Below are 21,919 nucleotides of genomic sequence, written 5' to 3' on the forward strand. Positions count from 1 at the left end.
GTGCCATTGCCTCCCTCTAAAAGGGTCCTGACAGTATGGTACTGTCCTGTTATGTTGGGGTGGAAAGCTTTTGCCTTTTTTCAAATAAACATTTTTCCAGGAAGAAAATATTAATAGGGATATGGCGACATCCCTAGAAGGGGTGGAAGCAGTTTTCCCATCTGGGGGCCTTCAGTGGGTCTGCTAAGTCTGTTGGAGACATATCATACCTGTTACAGTTCTCATTTTGAAAGAAATCAGCCCATTGTCTCTTGGTGATTTCCTACTGAATTTCAGCAGCAGGAAGAAACGTGGCAGACCCTGGGGGTTGCAGAAAAAATGATGGTAAGACCATGTGTGGCCTGCTGACAGTTGATTGCTCAACTTGGTCTAAAAGATAAAGGCAAACTACAAACATTTTCAATATTTATAAAGGAAAACATTATATTCTAAATTGCTATATTCTTGCTTTTGATAGCCTGTTTCCTGGGTTCAGATACCTGGCTAACAAATTAAGACATTATCCGCAATTCACAGTTATACATTTAACACTAGTCAAGTTTTATTTATTTGTGTTGTGGCAGTAAAAGCACTAAACTTTAACTGACCTTGTTAAGTATCCAATGTGTTAACAACTTGACTTACAACCATAATGGATAGGAGGCATTACTGTCATAGATGATTACTTGTATAGTTAGCCCAGAAGAAACTGATTAACTTTATGCAAAACGGTAATTATTTGCATAAAAGGCTTGAACTAAAGCCAAATTGTTTGAGTACTATACTTTATTAAGAGAAGGAACAGAGCTTCCCTGTTTGAAATTCTGGGGTATTTCTTTCCCATTTATTTGGGCAAGGCATATACATTACATTGTGCTAATAAACTGCCTCTGCATTTCATTACAAAGCTGAAGGGGGAAACCCAGTGGCTACAGAATATAATTGGCAATATAGAATAGTTAGAGACTATGGGTTTTGTACGATCTCTAGTGGACAGTCTTAAAATTGCATAGAGGAAATCCCCATTTTCCTGACAAGGCTGGAGTTTCCCTGATTGCAAATGGGAAGTTCCAGGCCAGCAGATTTAAAGGCAGCATTGGGCAAATATAATGTTCTGGACCACTCTTACTTAACCTGGTGTCCTCCATAGGTCTTAGACTCCAACTGAGGATCTGGAAATTATTTATTTGCTTAGATTTAAAGATTACCTGACTACAATACATACTTTTAAAAAATATAAAACAATGTAAAGCAGAAGAGACTACACACGTCTGGACAAAACCTATGGGTAAGGCTCCCAACTAACCTCCACAAGACCTAGGAGAACAGTCTAGTTTCAAAGACTTCAGGAATAATATCAAGCTGACAGCCACCAAGATTTTGGGGGTGGGGTGCAGATACTATTCCAGAGCACAAGAATCATGACTGGGTCTGAATAAATGGCATTGTTTGACAGGACCCAAAGCACACTAACATAGATTCATATAATGGATACCAGTCTGGTGCCTAGCTCTAAAGACATTTCAATAAACAACCAATTTTGTAACATTAAAACCTTTTTGGGGAAACTAATTCAGAATCTCCTTTATGTACTCTGCCCTTCCTTCAGAGAACCAGAGAACTATGTAGGATTTTCCCTTCTTTTATGGTATCATCACAATGAACCTGGCTGTAAACCTGGCTAAGAGATCATATCTGACCCAAAGACACTCACTAAATATTTATTAGAATTTATGTAGCCCATAATGTCCAAGAAATGTTGTTAAACTAATCCATACTGAGGGCACATTTGGGCCACAACATAAAATACACACAGATATTCAAGAATGCTAGCTCCCAGTTTCCCTTGGTTCACAAAAACCAAAAATTCACTTTGTATGTGGCATTAAATATACAATATGGAATGACTTGTTTTGGCAAAGGTATGTTTGGTGAATTCAACCCTTTGATGTAATAAAACACTGCTAATAACAAGGATAGACAATTGTGTTTTAACTAGGGACCGCATTTTTTCCTTTAGTCCTCGCTAAGCAACTACAATTGGGATTGGTAACATGATTGCTAGGTGGGAACTCACATGATCACGAGCATAATGACCTTTAGTCATTAAGTGATATAATCACTAAGGGAAAAGTCATGTGAACGTCACTTACAATTTTATTTCCACCTTCCATACTGTACAATACGAACTGCTTGTCACAAGCAAAAATGCCCAATGGTTGCAAAGCACATGAATAGCAATCCTATGACTGCAACCGTCATTAAATGTGGGGATTGGTCACAAAAGGTTTTTTTTTTGGCATTTTCATAACTTTGAATAGCTGCTGTACGAGAGTCAATAAGATTGGAAACCTTTGATTGTTTTGGCGTTACATAGGGTTGCAAAGGGTATGGAGGACAAACTGGAGGGTTAAGGCGTGTTTCATGAGTACATATTATCTTAAATTTATTAAAAAAACCAAATTACTCACATAGTTAAAATCCTAATTTTGCTGTCACTAGAATGTTTCAGTGATTCACTCTTGCTTTAGCACACAGCGTGTGATATGGAATCAGCCATGGTGGGGCACTTGTGGGTGCCTACTCGCACGCACGCATGCACACACACCCCCTTTATGAGTGATGAGTGACCTCAATCAAGTATTCTTAAGAACTCTGCTTGCTTTCTCTTCTGACAGAATCCTGGCTTCTTCTTTTTCATCAGCCCGCCAGCATTATAACATTTAACTTACAAGGGAACACTTCTCACACAGGGGTATCAGGAGACCAGCCAGATGCTTCATTTTCATGACCAGTTTATTTCTTCTGGGTATTTGCCCCATACACCAGGTATTATATATGGCAACCCTTTCTTTTTTCACTGTAAAACTCTTCCCTCCTTAAGGAGAAAGAAACAATCCTAGGTTGTCTTGCCACAGTTTGTTAAAGGAATCACTGCAGTTGTTAAAAGTTAAATGATGCAGGGCACAGCTATTTGCTGTTCACAAACAGGAGGGAGTACGGTCTTTGGAAGAAAGTTTTTTTTACAACTTCTCCCCTCTTCCCACTCAGAAAGGTGGTGACTGACCTTCCCCCCCCCCTCCACCAAATCTGAAGCAATGGAAGAAAGATGACGACTATACGGGAAGGAGGAGAAAACGAAAGTGCTTAGAAGCTCACTTGACTCAATTCTTTTGGCAGGATCCCAGTCCAGCCATTGTAAGGCTTATGCTGAATCCAAAGACTCGCTATGGGGAAGCGTGTCTGCTGGTGCTGCTGGGAGAGGTCAACCTCTTACCCAGTCCATTCAAAATGTCTATTCATGTACGTCCCAGATCTCAGACAGAAGTGGCGGAAGCTTCTTATCTTGAAGGCGCAAAGCAAAGACCTGCTCTGAGTGCACACTGCTCAAAGTCCTCAGGCTCACCAGCTTCATCAGCATGCGGGGGAACATCAGGTGGTCCTGTGGAAGGAAAGGGAGGCAAAAAGAGGTCTTGTGAAAGGTGTGATGCCTTTGATCAAATTGTGTCATTTGAGATTCCAGGGCTATGTGGTCCAGAGCTCTTAAAAAACCTGCCTTTAAATGTCAGTGTTTGAGAGGAAAACTGGGTTAAATACACAGGGAATAATCATATAAACTACTTTTCATTTTTATACACAGGTAGTCCTTGAATTGTGATGGCAGTTGGTACTAGGACTGCTGTCACTAAGTGATGTGGTTGTAAAGCAAAAATTTACGTGACCACACTGCTCAATGATGGCAATCCAGACAGTCCCAGTTGCTGTTATAACCTGAAGACACACAGGACATTAAGCAGGAAGCAGCGGCAGTCCAAGGTGAGGAGTTTGGGGGGGCCACAGAGGGAGAGGAGATCCAGTGTGGTTGGGCATGAGTTGGGAAGTCCTGCGGAGCGGCGTAAACAGAAGAAAGATAAGGGGAAGAAGGGCATGGTGTGTGCGAGTGAAGGGAGGAAGGAGGGTGCAGTGCCTGTGAGCAAAAGGGAGGAAGACGAGGACAGAGCGCATGCAAGTGGAGGAGAATGCAGTGGGTGAGAGAGAAGAAACGCAGGGGGAAGACTCACCCAAGCCACTGTGAACCTCCCTGCTTGGTTCCCCGTTGATCTTACTTGTGGGAAACCGGCGGGGAAGATCGCAAAATGGAAATCCTATGACTTCAGGACCCCTGCAGCTGTCCTAAATGCAACTTGGTTGCCAGGCACCCAAATTTTGTTTACATGACTGCAGGGGCAGTACAACAGTAGAACTTCTAGGAACTATTTTAAATCCCTTCGATTTTAAATCCCTTCATTCAGTGCCATGGTTCAGGGCCACAGTAACTTTGAAAGGTTGCTGAGCGAATGAACTCTAGGCGAGATAGGCAACCAACAAGTCTAAGAAATAAATAAATACACATTAAATGAGGAATGACTTACAACCATTCATTTAGTGGCCAAAGTTACAACAGCATTGAAAAAAAGTGACTCATGACCATTTTCCACACTTAAAACTACTGCAGCATCCCCATGGTCACGTGATCAAAAAAATTGGGGTGCTTGGCCACTGACATAAGATGGCTGCAGTGTCCTTGGGTCACACAATCACCTTTTGCGACCTTCTGACAAGCAAAGTCAATGGGAAAGATTTGCTTAACAGTCGTGATAATAAAAACTTAACAACTGCAGTGATTCATTTAACAACTGTGCCAGGAAAAGTGGTGAAATTGGGATAAAATTCACTTAAGAACTATACTGCTTAGCAATGGAAATTCTGAGCTCGATTTTGGTTGTAAGTCAAGGAGTACCTGTACTTGTAAGTTGAAAGCGTTTCTACATGAAAATAGTTCATGTGTTTGACCATGGCCTGTGAAAGAAACATGATTTACTAAGATATAACTTAAAGGAAAAAAGGAACCGGAAGAATTGGGAAGGGGAACGGAGAAATGGGCTTACTCAGGCTCTTAACACTCAGTATCTAGTGAAAGCAGGACAGAATTGCACAATTCAAAAATGTTTCAGGAACAAGACTTGTCTCCACACCCTAACATTCCCAGTCCAGCCATTGGAAGCTCTTAGTAACGCTAGGGGCAATATTTCTGAAGGTTGCTATTTTTGTTGCAGGGTGATGACATCCCTGGATAAAGCAGGAACAAAGCCATTTTTCCATTTGATCAGAATAAGGGTTGAACAAGTTTTTAGTTTCAGATCTAAAATAAATCTATCAGAGATTTAGCACATTTTTTTATTTTATTTTAAACTGGCATGGAAGAAAACCATACCAAAAATTCTGACACTTTGCCACTGATTGTTTGCATTGCAATATTGACAAAATCTTGGCAAAAAAAAAAGAACTTCAAGGCTGAAAAAGACTTGCTTCCACCTCTAAACCCAGCATGTTCAATACATTTTGTGTTGTTGTTATGCTTTAATGTAGTAGTGGGTCTAATCTAGTATGCTATGCGGTCCCAGCCAATTTTGAAGAAATACGCTTAGAACTGTGGTGGTTACTTGCACTCTTAATGTTAAAGGCTAATTTGAAGCAAACTTCCTTGGGATTCAGAAAATGTATCCTTATGGTTTTGTGTCTTCACTTCAAGGACTGTTCCATTCTGCAGTTCCTGCCAGAACAGAAAACTAGCCCTCTCTCCCTTGCAAACAAAGAATTGTCACTTGCTCTGTCAAATTGAGGTGAAAAGGAAAATGCCTATGTCATACAACCCTCTAGACACTGAGTTAAACTCCTATCCTCCATGCTCAGCATAAAAACAGTCAGTGGAGATGAGGAGATAAGAGTCCAGAAGATGGAATAGGCTACTAATTTCCCAATCCTGTCCTAAGATTTACTAGGGAAACCCAGAATAATGTTTGCTTAAGGCAGCTATGGTCTTTCCAGTCTAATAAAATCATGAGTTTTGCCTTGGGCCTTAGACCAGGAGGAATGTATACTTTTTATCACTTTTCCTCCATCCATCCAATGATGATAATCTATCCCCTTTGCTGCTTTATGATTTTGTCCCTCAGCATTCACTGCTGCTCTTCTCCCCAACCCAGGTACCTGTGGGCGATTGAGGTGGATGTAAGAACTGAGGGCCTCAATGTAGGGCTGCTGCAATGCCTCTACCAGTCCATGGTCCTGCACATTGGGCCTGTCAGCAGAGAAGATGTTGATCGCAATGAGGAGGGCATATTCGGCATCATCCAGCTGCAACTCTCGCATGGCCCGGGAAAACTCAAATATAGGATTGATGAATTCAACTTGAAGACCTGGTTTTTGGGGTGAGGGGGATTGGTGAGGGAGAGCAACAAAACATTAGGAAAAATAGACATCATCTAACTTTCCATGCTACCTCAATTTGACTACCGGTACATTGCAGGGGTTCAAGCTTATGAGTGCTTGAAAGCATAAATGCATAAGAGAAATTAATACTTAGGATTGAAAAATCTCAGCGGGCTGTAGATAGACCTGAAGGTTGAAAAGACTCCCCAGAAGTTGGCAATGGTAAACCACCCTATAGATGCATCCATAAAATGATGAGCTAATTCAGTATAAGAGTAACTATTTTAAAAAAAAACAGAAAATAACACTGTACATTCATTAGACAGTGGTATACCCTGAACATAGTTAATGGCACAAAATAATCTGAAAATCTGGTAGGCAAAATGCCTATCAAACAACAACAACAAACAAACACCAGGCAGAAGCAAGAGAAATAGGTTGATACAGATTTCCTAAAGAAATTCAGGGATCAGCCACAGCTACAAAAAATGTTTTCTCCTTAACTAGCCCATCTTGACCAGCACTGAGGTACAATTCTTCAACTGAATTCAGGATGCTGATTGGTAGTAATAAATAATCTAGACTGGAGGAATTTAAACTATCAACATTTTCAACTAGGCTTGGAAATCAACATACAGTACAACCAAGGTAGCAAATGCAGACTGGAAAGTAACTTTGGCTATAGGCAGAAAGAAAATCTGTGAAAAACAAACACTTTTAAGTTCCTCCAATACAAGTTCCTCCAAGCTTTCTTCCAATGCAGAAAAAATCTCTGTATTATGTGACATGTAAACAACTGTTCCTTAGCAGATGAAGGAAGATAGAAACTAGAGAGCGTGAACCACTGCACAATAAAGATCCCAGAATCAAGGCCAGACGTGCAGAAGATACAAAAGACAATCCAAGCTGTTTTCAGATCATTTAAGATTCACCTCATAGGTTCACCTCTGCAAAAGCATGATGCAAATTCTCATTAAACACGAAAGCCTAGTAATCTTTATGACACCCTTTTCACTTGAGATGTGAAAGAGAAAATAGGGATAAATCACCCAAAACTATATCACTGGTCCTCCAAGATTTATCCCTTTGGAAATATATTAGTATTCCCAAACATATCTTTTGAAAAATAAAATCTTCCTCCACCTGGGTAGGAACTTTAAACAAAACACATTTTGGAAAAATGCAAATTATATATTTCTAGAGAAAATAGTAATTCTGCTTACTATTCCAAAATATATAGATTTGTGCCAGCAGGAAGCTTCTCTGGAATGGCATGGGAACCAGCATTCACAAATGCTGGATTCTCAATTCTCCATTTTCTATATAATGGGAGTCATAATGTGCTACGTTTTTCAAGAATCGAAATGCCAGAAAAGTAACTGCTAAGATTTTGCTCTCTTTGTGTATATGGAAATGGAGTCTCTAAGCCGAGATAACCATTGTGAACAATTTAATACATGAAACTAAAGCTTCTCTTTGTGAAGTTTTACCAAATGTGAGGTTTATGTATGAAGCATGTGTATTTATACTGTCAAGGGAACCTTCTCAACTCTGGTTCTCCTCGTATGTGTTTACATCACATGTCCATCACTCCCAGCCAACTGATTCTTCTTGGGTTGGCCAGGAAATTTTTGGGAGTAACCTCCACCATTCCATACACACTTTTGATTTCCCCCCCCCCCCGTCTGCAGATTTCTTCCCCGTACCACCCCATCATGATTCACTTTTCACTCACCTGCACGGTGAAAGTCATCCTTGCTGTATGTAAAATCTTTAAGAAATGTAATGCACTGAGTCTCATCATTATAGCGCCGGGCTGTCTCCAGTAACATGATCTAAGAAGACAAGCGTCAAAGAACAGCTATTGTTGTTCTTAAGAAACTACCTAACATTCATGGTATGTTTAAGTAGATAACTTTATATGCCATACACTTATTAATTCTCTGGAAAGCTAAGCTCTCTTTCCTTTTCTCTGCTTTTAAAAAAATATATACTTTTCCATTCTGAGGCTCAAAAAAGCAGAAGCAACACACAATACAGTACATATTGCAATACTAAAAATAGTGTAACAGCAAGTATAAAAAATAAATACCCACTCTATGTTCTTGGTGAACATTTTTTTTTAATCCCATTTATATCCTGCTCTTCTCCGAAGACTCAGGGTGGCTTACAATTTAAGCACAAACCAATGTGCTTAGCAATAGCCTTCATTCTATGTATATGTATCCTTTGTGGTTGAAACAACACTATTTTATTTTTATTTTATTTTAATCCCATTTATATCCCGCCCTTCTCCGAAGACTCAGGGCGGCTTACAATTTAAGCACAAACCAATGTGCTTAGCAATAGCCTTCATTCTATGTATATGCCTGCTTATTTGGGCTTTCCCCCCCCCCCAAGCGGCATTATTACAAAGTCAGCTTATTGCCCCCAACAATCTGGGTCCTCATTTTACCTACCTCGGAAGGATGGAAGGCTTAAAACACAGCCTAATTTTCACAGACAACAGTCTATGTCACCTAGACTACAGAACTTCAGAGCCTCATGTTTTAAAATTCTATTTTAAAAACTCTGAATAGAGAAATTATTGCTGTTTTGCTTTAGGTTCTGGAGCTAATGTCTGTGTAATTTGTTTTGGTGCAGCATATATTGTAATAATAGGACTGTTTATACTGTAGTAAAGGAACTCATTTGCCCAGCTGATCTAATACTGTGTCTATCAATGTTACTCAGTGTTGCCATCTTGAAGATGTGTGGACTTCAACTCCCAGGATTTTCCAGCCAGCATTCTGGGAGTTGAAGTCCACACATCTTCAAGCTACCAAGGTTGAAAACGCTGCTCTGTATCAATGGCAACAGATTGCAAAAATCCCTTTGGTGGAAAATCTTTTTCATTGTTTGTCATCTGGTCCTCTTTTACTGGAACTATTACTGATCCATCTTCTTTGTGCTATTCCAGATTTCACTACAGTGTGTAGTATCTTTGGCTACACAGAAAAAGAAACATCCCTTGGCTCACCTCAATGGTAGAAGCCTTCAGCAGTGCGATTTGGTCTTCCCGCGAGAGCTGCAGGAAGCCGGGTACTTGCTTGGCAAAGTCCACAATCTCTTGCACTGAGATGATGGCTAATTCTGTAAAATGGGCAAAGCGCTGCTGGCGGGCTTCCCGGCTGTTGGGGTCACTGCTCATTGGCCAGGGCTGGGAAGTGATGGGAAAAATAAGAGATAAGGGAGGAAATAAAAAGGGAATGAGGTTGGTCCAGAGCACTTTATAGCTTATCCAGAATAACAGAGTTGGAAAGGACCTTGGAGGTCTTCTAGTCCAACCCCTTGCTCAGGAAAACCCTATACCATTTCAGACAAATAGTTGTCCGATCTCTTCTTATAATCATGGAAGTCACAGTGCAACCATTAGGACAAGAAAGCTGCTCTAGAAAGCCATTAAGATCATTACTTGTCTTTGCCGTAGTCCCTAGCCTTGGAACTGGCCAGGTGTTGTGATTCAGGGTCAGCCTGTGGGTTCGGCAGTTGGGTCGGACAATTCAGAGGAGGAGGAGGGGGGTGTTGGAGACCTTGCTGATGATGGCCTTGGGGCTCCGCAGAGCCCTCAGCCAGGCCCCTCCCATCTGGTCACGACGCAGACCCAACTGTGTGAGCCTGACAGCGTGGATGAAGATGACCCACAGCTGGCCCTGTTCAAGGACGCCCGACGCAGGAGGCAGTCAATCAGGAGTAAACAGAGGAAGGCAATGGGGCACCTCGGAAGGAGGCAGAGAGAAGCCACGCCCTGAACTGTTTAAAAGGGGAATGTATGGGAGGGCTGGTTTGCTGAAGGCAACCGTTTGAATAGCTCCTGTTTCATGGTTCGTGTTTGCTCTCTTTGCTCTGTTTGCTCTGTTTATGTTTTTATGTTAATAAATTTGGCAGGCTTAGTTCCAGCCTCTTGCCTTCTTGTAAAAGGGGTTGTCCCTGCCTTTTCTGCAGGGCCGGTAGTAGGCTGGTACAGAACACCAGGATTTTAAACCAATTTAGGTCTCTCTCTCACACACACACACTTACCGTGACTTTGGGCTGATCGCTAAAGCTCCTCTTGTTGCACTGCTGTTGGGCCGCCACCAACTGCTGGATCATGCCTTCCTGCTGTGGGGTAAGAGGAACTGGCTCAGGCTGGGATAAAGCAGGATCACAGAGCAATGGAGGCCCTCGAAGTTCTTCATCTCCATCTCTCTCCTCAGCTGGAACCCCATCACCCTCGTGTTTAGAGATCTTCTTCTTGCGGATTTGCTCTTCTGAAAGGACACCTGAAGACGGAGAGGGAGTCTGGCATGAAATGAGAAGATCTCAAAAGTTCAACAGAGAATTTCAGATGCACTTAACATTCTGAAGAACCATCTTTCTCAACTATGGGATGCACGGCCCAGAAAGATTTATTTTCTGCCTGATTACTGTTTACCCTCAGACTACAATCCAAATCCATCTTATTGACTCAAAACTTTGCACTTTCAGCTTTTATGTTTGTAATCTGACAGTTTCTTGCTGACAAAAATAAGGATGGTTCAGTCTATCAAACGTGGGCAGTGTTTTTCACTCTTGACTGTTAGACTTACTCTTCAGCACCATCTGGCAGGCCACAGATTCATTTCTGCAGCAATGTTTCTCAACTTGAGCAAATTTAACATGCATAGATTTTAATTCCCAGAGTTTCCTAGCCAGGTTAGTTGGGGAATTCTGGGAGATGAAGTCCACACATATTAAAATTCTTCAGGTTGAGAAATATTGTCCTAAAGCATTCAATCTTTAAAAGGTCAATGAAGCATTTAGAATTCTGGGAGAAAATTTTGCATATGCAAAATATCTCCTTCTAGCCATCCCTCCAACATTTTTATTCCATTAGGATGATCCGTGCTAGTCTGCTACTTCTGTTTTTTCCCCTGACAGTTCAATCCCTTCTAAGCTGAAGCCACCCATCATTTATTTTTTTTAAGAATTGCCACTAGGACCACAGGAGCCCAGTGTCACTCTTGGAAATCATGATGGTGGAAGCAGTGGCTTTGCTCTGCATCTCAACAGGTTGTAGTGGCTAATATTCCACGACTCACATTCTTCCCGCATGCCTGCTTGTCGGCATTTTTTCAACCGGCATTCCTGGCACTTCCGGCGCATGTACATGTCCATGTGACACTGCCCGCTGCCTTTGCAGGTGTACTGAGCTCCTTTGATGAGGCTGCGCCGGAAGAAGCCCTTACAGCCCTCACAACTTAGGACATTATAGTGAAAACCTGAGGCCTTGTCCCCGCACACGCTGCAGACTTCATCCCCCAACATCTTGGGGGCAGGTCCCTTTTTGCGTTTGCGGGCTGGCTCCTCAGCTGCAGAGGAAGAGAGAGAAAACCATGTTTGGTTTGATATCTAATTAGACAAGAAGATTTAACCACTCTTCCTCTCCTTTTTCAAGTGGTAGCTAGCTACAAAATCAGACTCCTCATGTAAACCGGAGCTGTGATCCTGGATCTCCTTCCATTTATTCAATTGCTTGGTACCAAACTAGACAATCTTCAAAAACACTTGTTCAGTTCTCCTAGGCTTTTTATTATGTTGAAAGTGCTTTGATGGTTTTTAGTGGTCTGTGGCTTCCATATTCCTGTAAAAATATGTGGTTATTATCTGCTTCTTTCAGTTCCCGAAAGTCTTGAGTGCAATCTCATATGAACTATAATTTTTAATAAGGCAATAATGGGCAAACTATAATAACTGAACTAATTAACCAATTTAATTAAGTATTAATCAATTTTCATTTTTGACGAAACCAATTATTTTTGAGAGTGATGCCTCAACTTGAAAAAAATTTGTCCTTTTGGTCACCCATACCAATATAATTGGCTAGTCAATTCTACTGGATAGAAGAATAATCAGTTGGGACAGGCTGAATAAGTACTTTATCCCTACAATAATTTACAGGAGTCTGGCTTATTCTTTATACAAACTAGTCCTTTTCTTCAAATTCCCATACTGAAAAGCAACATGCAAACATTTAAAACATAATAACCCATGGACTTTTGCTCCAAATCCTTACAACACCTGTTCAGGTAGTCCTTGATTTATGATTGGTCACTTGGGAATTGTTTGAAGTTATGACGGACCTTCTCTCCACAACCCCATGACTGTACTTCAGATGCTCAGCAACATTTACAGCTTTTTACAGCATCTTGCAGTCATGCAACAACATTTTATGCTTTTGTAAAAATTCTCATTTAATTCCAGTTTTCAGCAAAACCAGGCCCATAGTAAAGCATTGCTTTGCTTAATGGCAGTCACTTAAGGGTTGCTGCAAAAAAAGTTGTCTTGTGGGTATCCTGATTTATGACTATCATAAGTTAAAACTGTGATGGGCATGCTCACTACACTAGTAACTTGGGACTACCTGTAATTTCCTTAATAATATTCCCCTTTCTAATATACTTCTTCTGCTCACCAGTGCTGTGCGTAGAACTTTCGCCATCATCTGTGCAAATTACTTCAATTTTCACTGTGTTCTGGGACTCTGTCTTTGCCACTGACCATTCTTTTTTGACCTGTGAAGTTGGCTCTGTTTCTTTGAAGAAGAAGGAGGTACAAGAAGGAGGTGGAAGAAGTAGGAGGTAGGAAGAAGAGGAAGGAAGAGGAGGAGGAGGAGAAGAAGAAGAGGAAGAAGAAGAGGAAGAAGAAGTTGATTAAACTCTGAAAAGCTTATCCTACTTGTTCAGCAGTGGGCCATCTGGTGGATTTTATTAAGCTTACCTTGTGATAACTGAGGTTCATCGGTGCCTGTTTTGGCCATCTCAGGGCATGAGCCACGGCAGCATTATATAGCTAGCTTTGGAATCAGACAACAAAACAGTCCCTTGGAGCTCAGCTTCTTAAGTCCTCTTTCATTTCCTTGGGAAGGACAAAAGGCCTACCATTCTCCGTCTTGTCCTGGGAGAAGTACTTTACCTCAAAAGTTGTGTTCCCCTGCCTGATAGAAAAAAGTGTCCGTATGCACCCAAGTGCACCCTCAAATAACCAATTCTGCAAATAACATAGGGAAACTATTGTCACATGGATTGAAAGTAGCTACTTTCTGAAACAGAATTAAAAGAAGATAAGCCAGATTTACTGAGGACAGATCAACAGCTCTTATCCATGACCTCCATGGAATATCCATATTTGGAGAAGCACATCATTGGATTCTAGTTGCTGGGGGCAATAGCAGAAATGAGTTATTTCTTCATACTCTGCTTGTGATAAGGCCATTTTAGAAATATGTTACTAGTTTGCCTTTGCCCTGTTATAGCACAAGTCTTCTTCTATAGTCTATACCAATGATGAGGCAACTGTACTTTCAACTAAATTTCAAAGACCTCAGCAAGTAAGCAAATCACAAACATGGAATGTTTGCCTTTCCCACTGGATTAGATATGATATAGAGATGGGGGAGAGGGCTGGTGAATATCAACAGAAAAAGGGAAGAGAAAAAGGAAAGAGAAATAAAGCTTTCACTTACATATAACTCTGGCTACACTTCTTATTAAGATGGATAAAGTTCACAAGATATAACTATTAATAGATTTTTCCCCCCATGAAGATACAAAAGCGAAGAAGGTCCCTATCTTCATCCTATCTTAACAGCTCCTCGCATCTTTTATTTTTGCACCTTCCTATGTCAACCCCCCCCCCCTTTCATCATTTATCCACTGGAAAAGGCTGCTTCTTTTCCTCCCCTGACCTTCTTTTCCAAAACTGTTACTGACCCTCATATAGTTATTTGCTCTACACCAAACATGCCATGAGAACTTTATGCAAGTTGTCCTTTAACTCTGTCTCACCTTTCCTGCCCCCCCCCAATATGGAAAGATATTCAGTAAATATACAACCACATAACAGGGTTTACAGAGGGGGCACAGCAGCAGTTATTAGGAAGGAGGTATAGGTGACCAAATTACTGTCTGAAGGTAAAATATAGCCTGAAACAGAAATAGAAAGAAGATATCAGCAAATTCCTTCATTGTACACCATAATATAAGATTATGTGAAGGGTATAAGGCAATTCAACTCACTAATACTTAGTTTTCAGAATGTTGGTACGGGTTTCTTCCTATATGTTCAGGAGTGTTAAAATAAAGAGTGAGTAATCTGTGGTTCAAAGCCACATACAGAGTCCAAAACAGTTTTTTTTTGCAACCTCAGATCTTCTCAATTATATTACTGATTTTTTTCTGCTCTTTCCTGAGATGTGAAACCCATAAAAAACGTTTCAATGAAGTCTAAAATAAGTTAAACAACATTTTTGAACAGCTAAAAATAACAACAATCCTCTCACTCCAAAGTCCTCCCTGCAAAAAGCCAGAAAAAGATTCCAGGGGTAGCTTAGATATTCAAAATTCTAGGTAGCTATGACAAAGAAATTTGAGGAAACAAGTTCACTCAGAAATATTGTAAAAATCTTTGTACATCTAATTAATGTATTTATTATATTCTTTTGTTACCCTAGCTTTCTAACAAACACTAATGTAATCATGCATCAACCAAATAAACCTTTAAAAACTTATTTACAATTCCTATTATAAATGCTCTTTTAAAAACTTAACTCATCAGGGATTCCTTCTTTAAATCCAAAGGCAATTTAAGCAGAGATATTCATAGCTATGATGCCCAGCATTATTTTAACATACAATAGTCTCTATATGAAGTCTGATGTTTGTGTAAAAGAGAGGTGAAATTAAAATCTGAGATCTCCGGATTTCTAATTTAGTCTATTTCGTAAGGTTTTTTCCCCCTCTCCAATAAATTCGCAAAGCAACCTTCTGGGGAGACCTGGCATTCCTCCAAACTAACGATCTGCCACTTATTGGAAACTGACGTCTCCTCCCATTTGTTAGTTGCTTTAGCAAACGGTTTAAAGCACTTGATTTTTACACCTCTTCACTAGATCCTGATCCTCTCCTAAAGCAGGGCCAGGATTTCACTTTCCCTATTGGGAAAGTTCCCTGCTCCCCGCCCCCTCAACGAGTCGGAGGAATAATCTGGGGATCCTCCCTGCTCAAAAGCCCCAATCCTTTCAACACCGCTCCAGTCTAGCTCAGAAAACCTTCCCTGGCCTCTCAGGATTTACCGCCGAGAAAACCAACACGGGATGACGGAGTTAACGGGATGCAAGCGGCTGAGATCTCTACTCGTCCGCTTAACTGGGGTATGCGGGGGAGTGCAGCTTTACTTCCCAGATTTGGCCGAAAACCTGCGACGTGGAGAACTTGGAGCCCAGCCACTATAATTCCCATCCTCGCTCGGTGGATACCGCGCGGCTTCCCTCTCCCACGTACCATACTTCGAGACCCCTCTTTACCTTCCGCTCTCACGGAGTCCCACCACTTGCCTAAACCAGTGAAAACACTTTTTTCGCATAGAGAAGCAAGGCGCTTCCGGGAACCCTGAGAGCAGGCGTCACTTCCTTTTCAACGTGGGAAACCACCCCTTCTCTGGAGGGCGCGTTGTTTTCTTCCTCTGGTCTTCTTTTTCCATCGCACTGGTTGCGCAACACTGAGGAGAGTGGGTGGACTCGGGAACCAGGGAAGCTCTTTGTGCTTCCAGAAAAAAAAGGATTTGTGCGATTCGGACTCCATTTAACCATATCACAAGGTGCTGATTTGGCAGCCTCATTTATATCCACTTTGCTGAGTGGCAAGTGCGTGGATTACACACGCGTTTCTTGAAGCAGCCTTAATGATGATTCGCTCTTCAGCCATGGATTTTTTTTTTTTGCGGTCTCGAGATTGCTTTTCTTCTTCACACAAGAATAATGCATTAATTAAACTTCTGTCTTCCTAAGAAGCAAACCTTGAACTCTCTATAGAAGCTAAAGATTCTAAAACCAAGTCAGATTAAATTTTTGGATTTTTATTCACATGGATTATATTATACAGTTATGCAATTACAGTTATTTGGGCTTAGATCAAAATTACATCAGCAGCAATCATAGACATCAACATAATTTTATATATTTTATATATATATATATATATATATATATATATATATATATATATATATATATATATATATATATATATATATATATATATATATATACACATATATATATATACATATACATATACATATATATATATATATATATATAGAGAGAGAGAGAGAGAGAGAGAGAGAGAGAGAGTCTGATCTGTCCTGGAGTGCCAATCTTGTGCACATTTATAAGTGCTATAACACAGATGTTGCGACTTTTATGGTGTCAAACTGCTGGCAGATAATTTACACATCATCTGATATTCATCAGGAAACATTTTAACAAAGGGCAGATGCTTCCTTTATCTCAAATCAGAATAAAATTCACAGTTTAAAAGAATATGTTCAAGAGATAAAATTTCACTTGTCCAGCTGGGCATAAACTTTGTAATATGGGTGTTTTATTAAATATTCATTTTTAATTGTTGGGACTAATGTAATGTATAACAGAAGTAAAAGGAACTTATGCAGCAATTGCTAATGTATACAGGTAGCCCTTGACATACAACAGTTTAGTGACCGTTAAAGTTACAACAGCACCGAAAAATGTAATTTTTTCACAGTTACAGCCTTTGCAGTATCCCCATGATCATGTGATCAAAATTCAGATGTTTGGCAACTGATTCATATTTGTGACCATTGCTGTGTCCCAGGGTCACATGATCATCTTTTTGTGACCTGACAAGTAGAGTTAATGGGGAAACAACTGGATTACTAACTTATCAACTGCAGTGATTCGCTAACAACTGTGGCAAGAAAGTTTGTAAAATGGGGCAAAATTCAACAAATGTCTCACTTAACAACATAAATTTTGGGCTCAATTGTAGTTTTAAGTTGAGTATGTGCAGTTTAAAATGTAATATACAACCCAGTAGACTTAAGTGGGACAAGATTTTCCCTGATGTCTATAAAGATTCTCAATCTTTCAAGGACAACCATGACTTACACTTAAGCTTTTCAAAAGGCAACTGAACCTTGTTTTTCCTTGAAAACATTTCGCTTGTCATCCAAAAAGTTTCTCAGTGGAATGATTTTCCTCCAAAACCTGAGGGTATTCCAGCACTGGAGATTTTTAAGAATAGATTGGACAACCATTTTTTTTTGAGTTTCCTGCTTGATCAGGGGTGGGTTAGAAGATCTCCCTTCCAACTCTCTTATTCTTTTGAAAAGTACCTTTGGGGTTTTCATTGATGTTAGATGAAATGTAGCTTTTCTTTGTGCATTTTATTGGAGGGAAGTGTTTAGAATGGGAGAATTAATGTAAAATAGTGTACACTACGGCTCTCAAAAATCAATTGTCTTTCTTTTCCTCATTCTAAAATGAGTAACTTCTGATTAGGATTGCCCAAAGCAAGAAGGTCAAGGAAAGATTTATTCATAGTCTCCTCTGTTGCTTTAGAGTTGTTCCCTTTACTGCTAAAATTGCTTTCTTATTACCATATATCCCAAAACTGTACTATAGCCACTAAAAGCTATAAAATATTATTAAACATTGGACTATCTTTAGGGCTGCCCTTAATATTTTGAGGAAGTCAAGGTCTGCCTGAAAATAAATCTGCATCTTAAATGGGAGTGGAGACAAGTCTGGGAATTATTTTATACATGTTACCTGTTCTAGATCTATTTTAGGGCCTTGACTATTGTAATGTATTGGCCATAACTGTTTTAAATCACTTGCTTAATGTCTGATCTCTTGCTTAATGTCTGACCTAGATTCCTGTGTTATGCTTTTACTGAAAGCCAGACTTGCTGTCTCCAGGCTGATAATTAGGTTTTGGGTGGGAAACTGTTACTTTAAACCTATTGGTCGCCGCCTAGAGGCTAACTGTATAAATAGCTGTGCAGCAACCATTACGCTGCTTCTGTTCTGAGTTAATAAACTTGTTTGCTGTTTCAACACTTCATCTCACTTAATGCCTAAAGAACCGAAGATATAACAACTATAGTTTTCATTTGTTTCCTATGTTAGAATGCCAGGAAACTGTCTCCAGCACTCGTCCATATTTTTTGTTTTTGATCATTTTCTTTTCTCTGGAATTGATTTTAATTTTACTGAATACTTCCTGAATTGAGGTTCACAGAACTGGATACAATACTCATAGTAGGATTCAACTTTGCATCACTAGCCAACTACAAAAATGTATGTCTACCTGTTTAGCCAAATTTGGTCTGTTCCCATTTTGCTCAGTGACAACTAACTGTACTGTCATCGGCGAGATATTTTGTCAAAAACATTCTGGTAATCCAAGAATACAAGGTCAACAGGTTAATTCCCTTACTGATTCCTTCCAAGATATGTATTTCTATAGACCTGGTTAATAGACTTTACTTCTATATCGTAGATAAAGTTTAAATTGCATGTAATTACCAATATTCCCTTCCACTTGCCCATCCTTTTCTCTAAACCTCAAGTTACATCTTATATCATCTCAGTCAAAGTTGCTGTGGTATCACACTGTTCAGATAATATCCATCACTTTCTCAGTCACCTTGAATATGAAGCTATCATTATTGAAAATGAAGGGTTCTGTAACTGGAACAAAAAGAAATTGTTTAGCCTAACTATTGCTATATTGCTTCTGTAATTAGCATTTTCATCAGGGACAAATTTCATGCAAGTGTGAGAAACATGTACATGGATGTACTGAAGGAGGGAATAAGGGAGTGTACAAAAATGACTGATGTCTTCCTTATGATGTAATGGCTCTGTTGTCTGATTTTCATTGGCTAACAAAGTTTATAAAGCAACTTTCTAAGGTGTGGCACTTCTGGATGTAACTCTGCCAGCGTTCCAGATTGTTTGCCACCCAGCTGTTTTATTGCATCAATTAAAGCATTGTTTCCTCCATTTGAGTTGCCTGATTCGACTTTTAATGGTATCTCAAATTTAAGTTAAAGGCCAGGGACCTTACAAAAATTAAATATATATATTATTTACAACACTGAAAGCTTATTTGGCATTTCATCTCAGGCTATATCTAGATAAACATAAAATGGAATGTGTTAATGGCTACAACTTTAAAAGGTATCAAAGGGCATTGGACAAATACAAACCTAAAGACCTGCAAAGCCCTGAAGACCTGGCTTTGTGCAGCCATTGGTGTGCAGAGAAGCCCTTTCCTGTTTATACTGAATGATAATTATTGCTTTTACAATTTTCTCAGCTGCTATGCATTTTATATTCTTGTATATATTATCACTATCACTTTTTAATGTTGCTAGCCATTCAGGGTCATATATTTTAGATTGGCAGTCATAAAAATCTATGAAATAAATAATTGCATAAAATAGTTCCAGGATCAGAAGAAGTTTTTTTCTATGACTAACCCTGCACTAGCAAGCATGAGCTTGTGGCACTTTGTGGAAGTGGAATCTAAAGTGTGGTTCTTACGGGGAGAATCGTATGTTGCTCAATCCTATGTGGCTAATTGACTAACATCATTCAGAAAAGTATAATTCATCTTTTTAAAAAATCAGTATTCTATACAGGAGAAATATTTCTTCTTCCCGTCTTTTGAAAACAGGCTGATGGGTGAGAGAGCTGTAAGATTATATCTTCCATGATGTAGCAGAACAGTGTTTCTCAGCCATGGCAGATTGAAGATGTGTGTACAGTAGTGGCCAAAATTGTGGAAACCTTTTGGGAAAAGTGTATATTTGAGGTTTGATGGCTAATAACACAACTTTATTTTGGAGTGGTACCATAAAATTATATATCGATTGAAAGATAATTTAATCAAGAATGTAATGCGAAAATGTTTGTTCATTTATATGTATTCTGTGAAAAGTTATAGCCAAATAACCAAAAAAAGGAAGCACAACTTGCTTAGGTTGATATCAGGTAGCCTTCCTTCATCTGATTGTAGCCAATGAGCATGAGTGTTTAGACAGCCAATCAGGTGTCATCTTGTTTTGGCAATGAGCCAATCAGATCACAATAGGATTCAGTTATTGATGTCATGTATTGAAGCTGAGAGGAGGACATCTGTCAGTGTGTTATGTGATTGCTATCAAGTTGGTTGGGGTTTTTTGTTCTTTCATTTAGTGAGCTTGTAAAACATAATAAAATTAAAGTAATGGTGCAAAGAATTGACTGGTTGCCCAGATAGCGATGTAAAATAGTATTATTAAGTGAACAAGGCTACAGTTATAAAAAAATTAGAAGAAAAATTGGTGGAGACTCAACCAAAGGTGGCATTTCTAAGTTTTTGAAGAGGTATAAGCAGACTCAGGAGGGACGCGGTGGCTCAGTGGGTTAGGACGCTGAGCTTGTTGATCCGAAGGTCGGCAGTTTGGCGGATCGAATCCCGAGTGCCGCGTAGCAGAGTGAGCGCCTGTTACTCGTCCCAGCTTCTGCCCACCTAGCAGTTTGAAAGCACGTAAAAATGCAAGTAGAAAAATAGGGACCACTACGGTGGGAAGGTAACAGCGTTCCGTGCGCCTTTGGCGTCTAGTCATGCCGGCCACATGACCACGGAGACGTCCTCGGACAAGCGCTGGCTCTTCGGCTTTGAAACAGAGATGAGCACCGGCCCCTAGAGTTGGAAACGACTAGCACACATGTGCGGGGGAACCTTTACCTTTACCTTTAAGGAGACTCAGTCACTACAAACCCACACTGGTAAAGGCAGGAAAAGGTGCACAACAGCAAGTGATAATAGAAGAATTAAGAGACTGTGCTTAAGTGGCAGAAGAAAATCATCTGGGTGTAAACAAGATGAAATGGCACAATGCAATGTGAAGTTGAGTGCAAGGACTGTTCTGCGCAGACTACAGGAATTTGGCCTAAAATCTAGAATTCCATGAAAAAAGCCACTTTTCTCTCTCAAAGGTTGAAAAGACTAAACTGGACTAAAACCCATGTTACCTGGACAGAGGAACAATGGGACAGTGTTATTTGGAGTGATGAGACCAAGATCTCCCTGTTTGTTAGTGATGGCATAAAATACGTTAAGGAGAAGAATCGGAGAAGATTTGCATCCTGATTGCATTACATGTACCATGAAACACCCAGTCAGTGTTATGATCTGGGGTTGTATGACATCAAAAGGTGTGGGCAGAATTTGTGTGATTAATGGGAATATAAATGGCCAAAACTACATTAATGAAATACTTGAGCCCAAACTGAAGCCTTCCTCACATGTTCTTTTCCAAGACAATGAAGCATTTATATTTCAACAGGATTCAGCTCCATGTCATGTTGCTGCTGTGTGCAAAAGGTGGTTTCAAGATAATCATATTCCACTGCTGGAACGGCCTGGGAATAGCCCAGACTTTAACCCAATTGAAAATCTATGGAGCCGACTAAAGGAACTTGTTAGTCAGAAGCAACCCAGTAATAAAACCCAGTTAATAGAAGCAATCATTCAATCTTGGTTTCACATTATAACAGCTGCAGAACTAAAGGACTTGGTTCAGTCCACGGAAAGACGTTGTAAGGCCATAATTCATGCTAAAGGTTACCCAACTAAGTATTAAGTGACATGGTAATAATTTTTGTATATCTCATTTTTTCTATGTGTTTCACTTTTCTTCTTTATAACTGCTATTCTAATAGCAAATTCTTCATAAAAGTTATTACATTACATTCTTGATTAAATTATCTTTCCATTGATATATAATTTTATGGTACTACTCCAAAAAAAGTGGT

General features: G+C 39.8%; 1 protein-coding gene across 7 annotated transcripts; it reads right to left on the reverse strand.

The window, feature by feature from the left end:
- Window positions 1-2,104: 2,104 nt before the first annotated feature.
- On the reverse strand, window positions 2,105-15,670 carry NR1H2 (nuclear receptor subfamily 1 group H member 2). Of its 7 annotated transcripts, XM_081346382.1 has the most exons (10): window positions 15,593-15,655; window positions 14,307-14,344; window positions 13,009-14,213; window positions 12,704-12,823; window positions 11,331-11,600; window positions 10,291-10,532; window positions 9,251-9,430; window positions 7,967-8,066; window positions 6,010-6,218; window positions 2,105-3,421 (listed from the first exon to the last, which is right to left on the reverse strand). In XM_081346382.1, exons 3-10 carry the CDS (start codon window positions 13,046-13,048, stop codon window positions 3,275-3,277), a joined length of 1,308 nt encoding a protein of 435 aa, XP_081202508.1. In that variant the 5' UTR covers window positions 13,049-14,213; window positions 14,307-14,344; window positions 15,593-15,655; the 3' UTR covers window positions 2,105-3,274. The 7 variants fall into 7 exon arrangements, with proteins under 7 accessions (XP_081202508.1, XP_081202510.1, XP_081202513.1 ...); XM_081346384.1 differs by lacking the exon at window positions 14,307-14,344 and having other exon boundaries at window positions 13,009-13,278; window positions 15,593-15,670; XM_081346387.1 differs by lacking the exon at window positions 14,307-14,344 and having other exon boundaries at window positions 12,704-12,817; window positions 15,593-15,660.
- Between the last annotated feature and the right edge of the window lie 6,249 nt (window positions 15,671-21,919).

Source organism: Vipera berus (genome assembly GCF_964194415.1).
Source record: "Vipera berus genome assembly, chromosome: Z".
NCBI lineage: Eukaryota > Metazoa > Chordata > Lepidosauria > Squamata > Viperidae > Vipera > Vipera berus.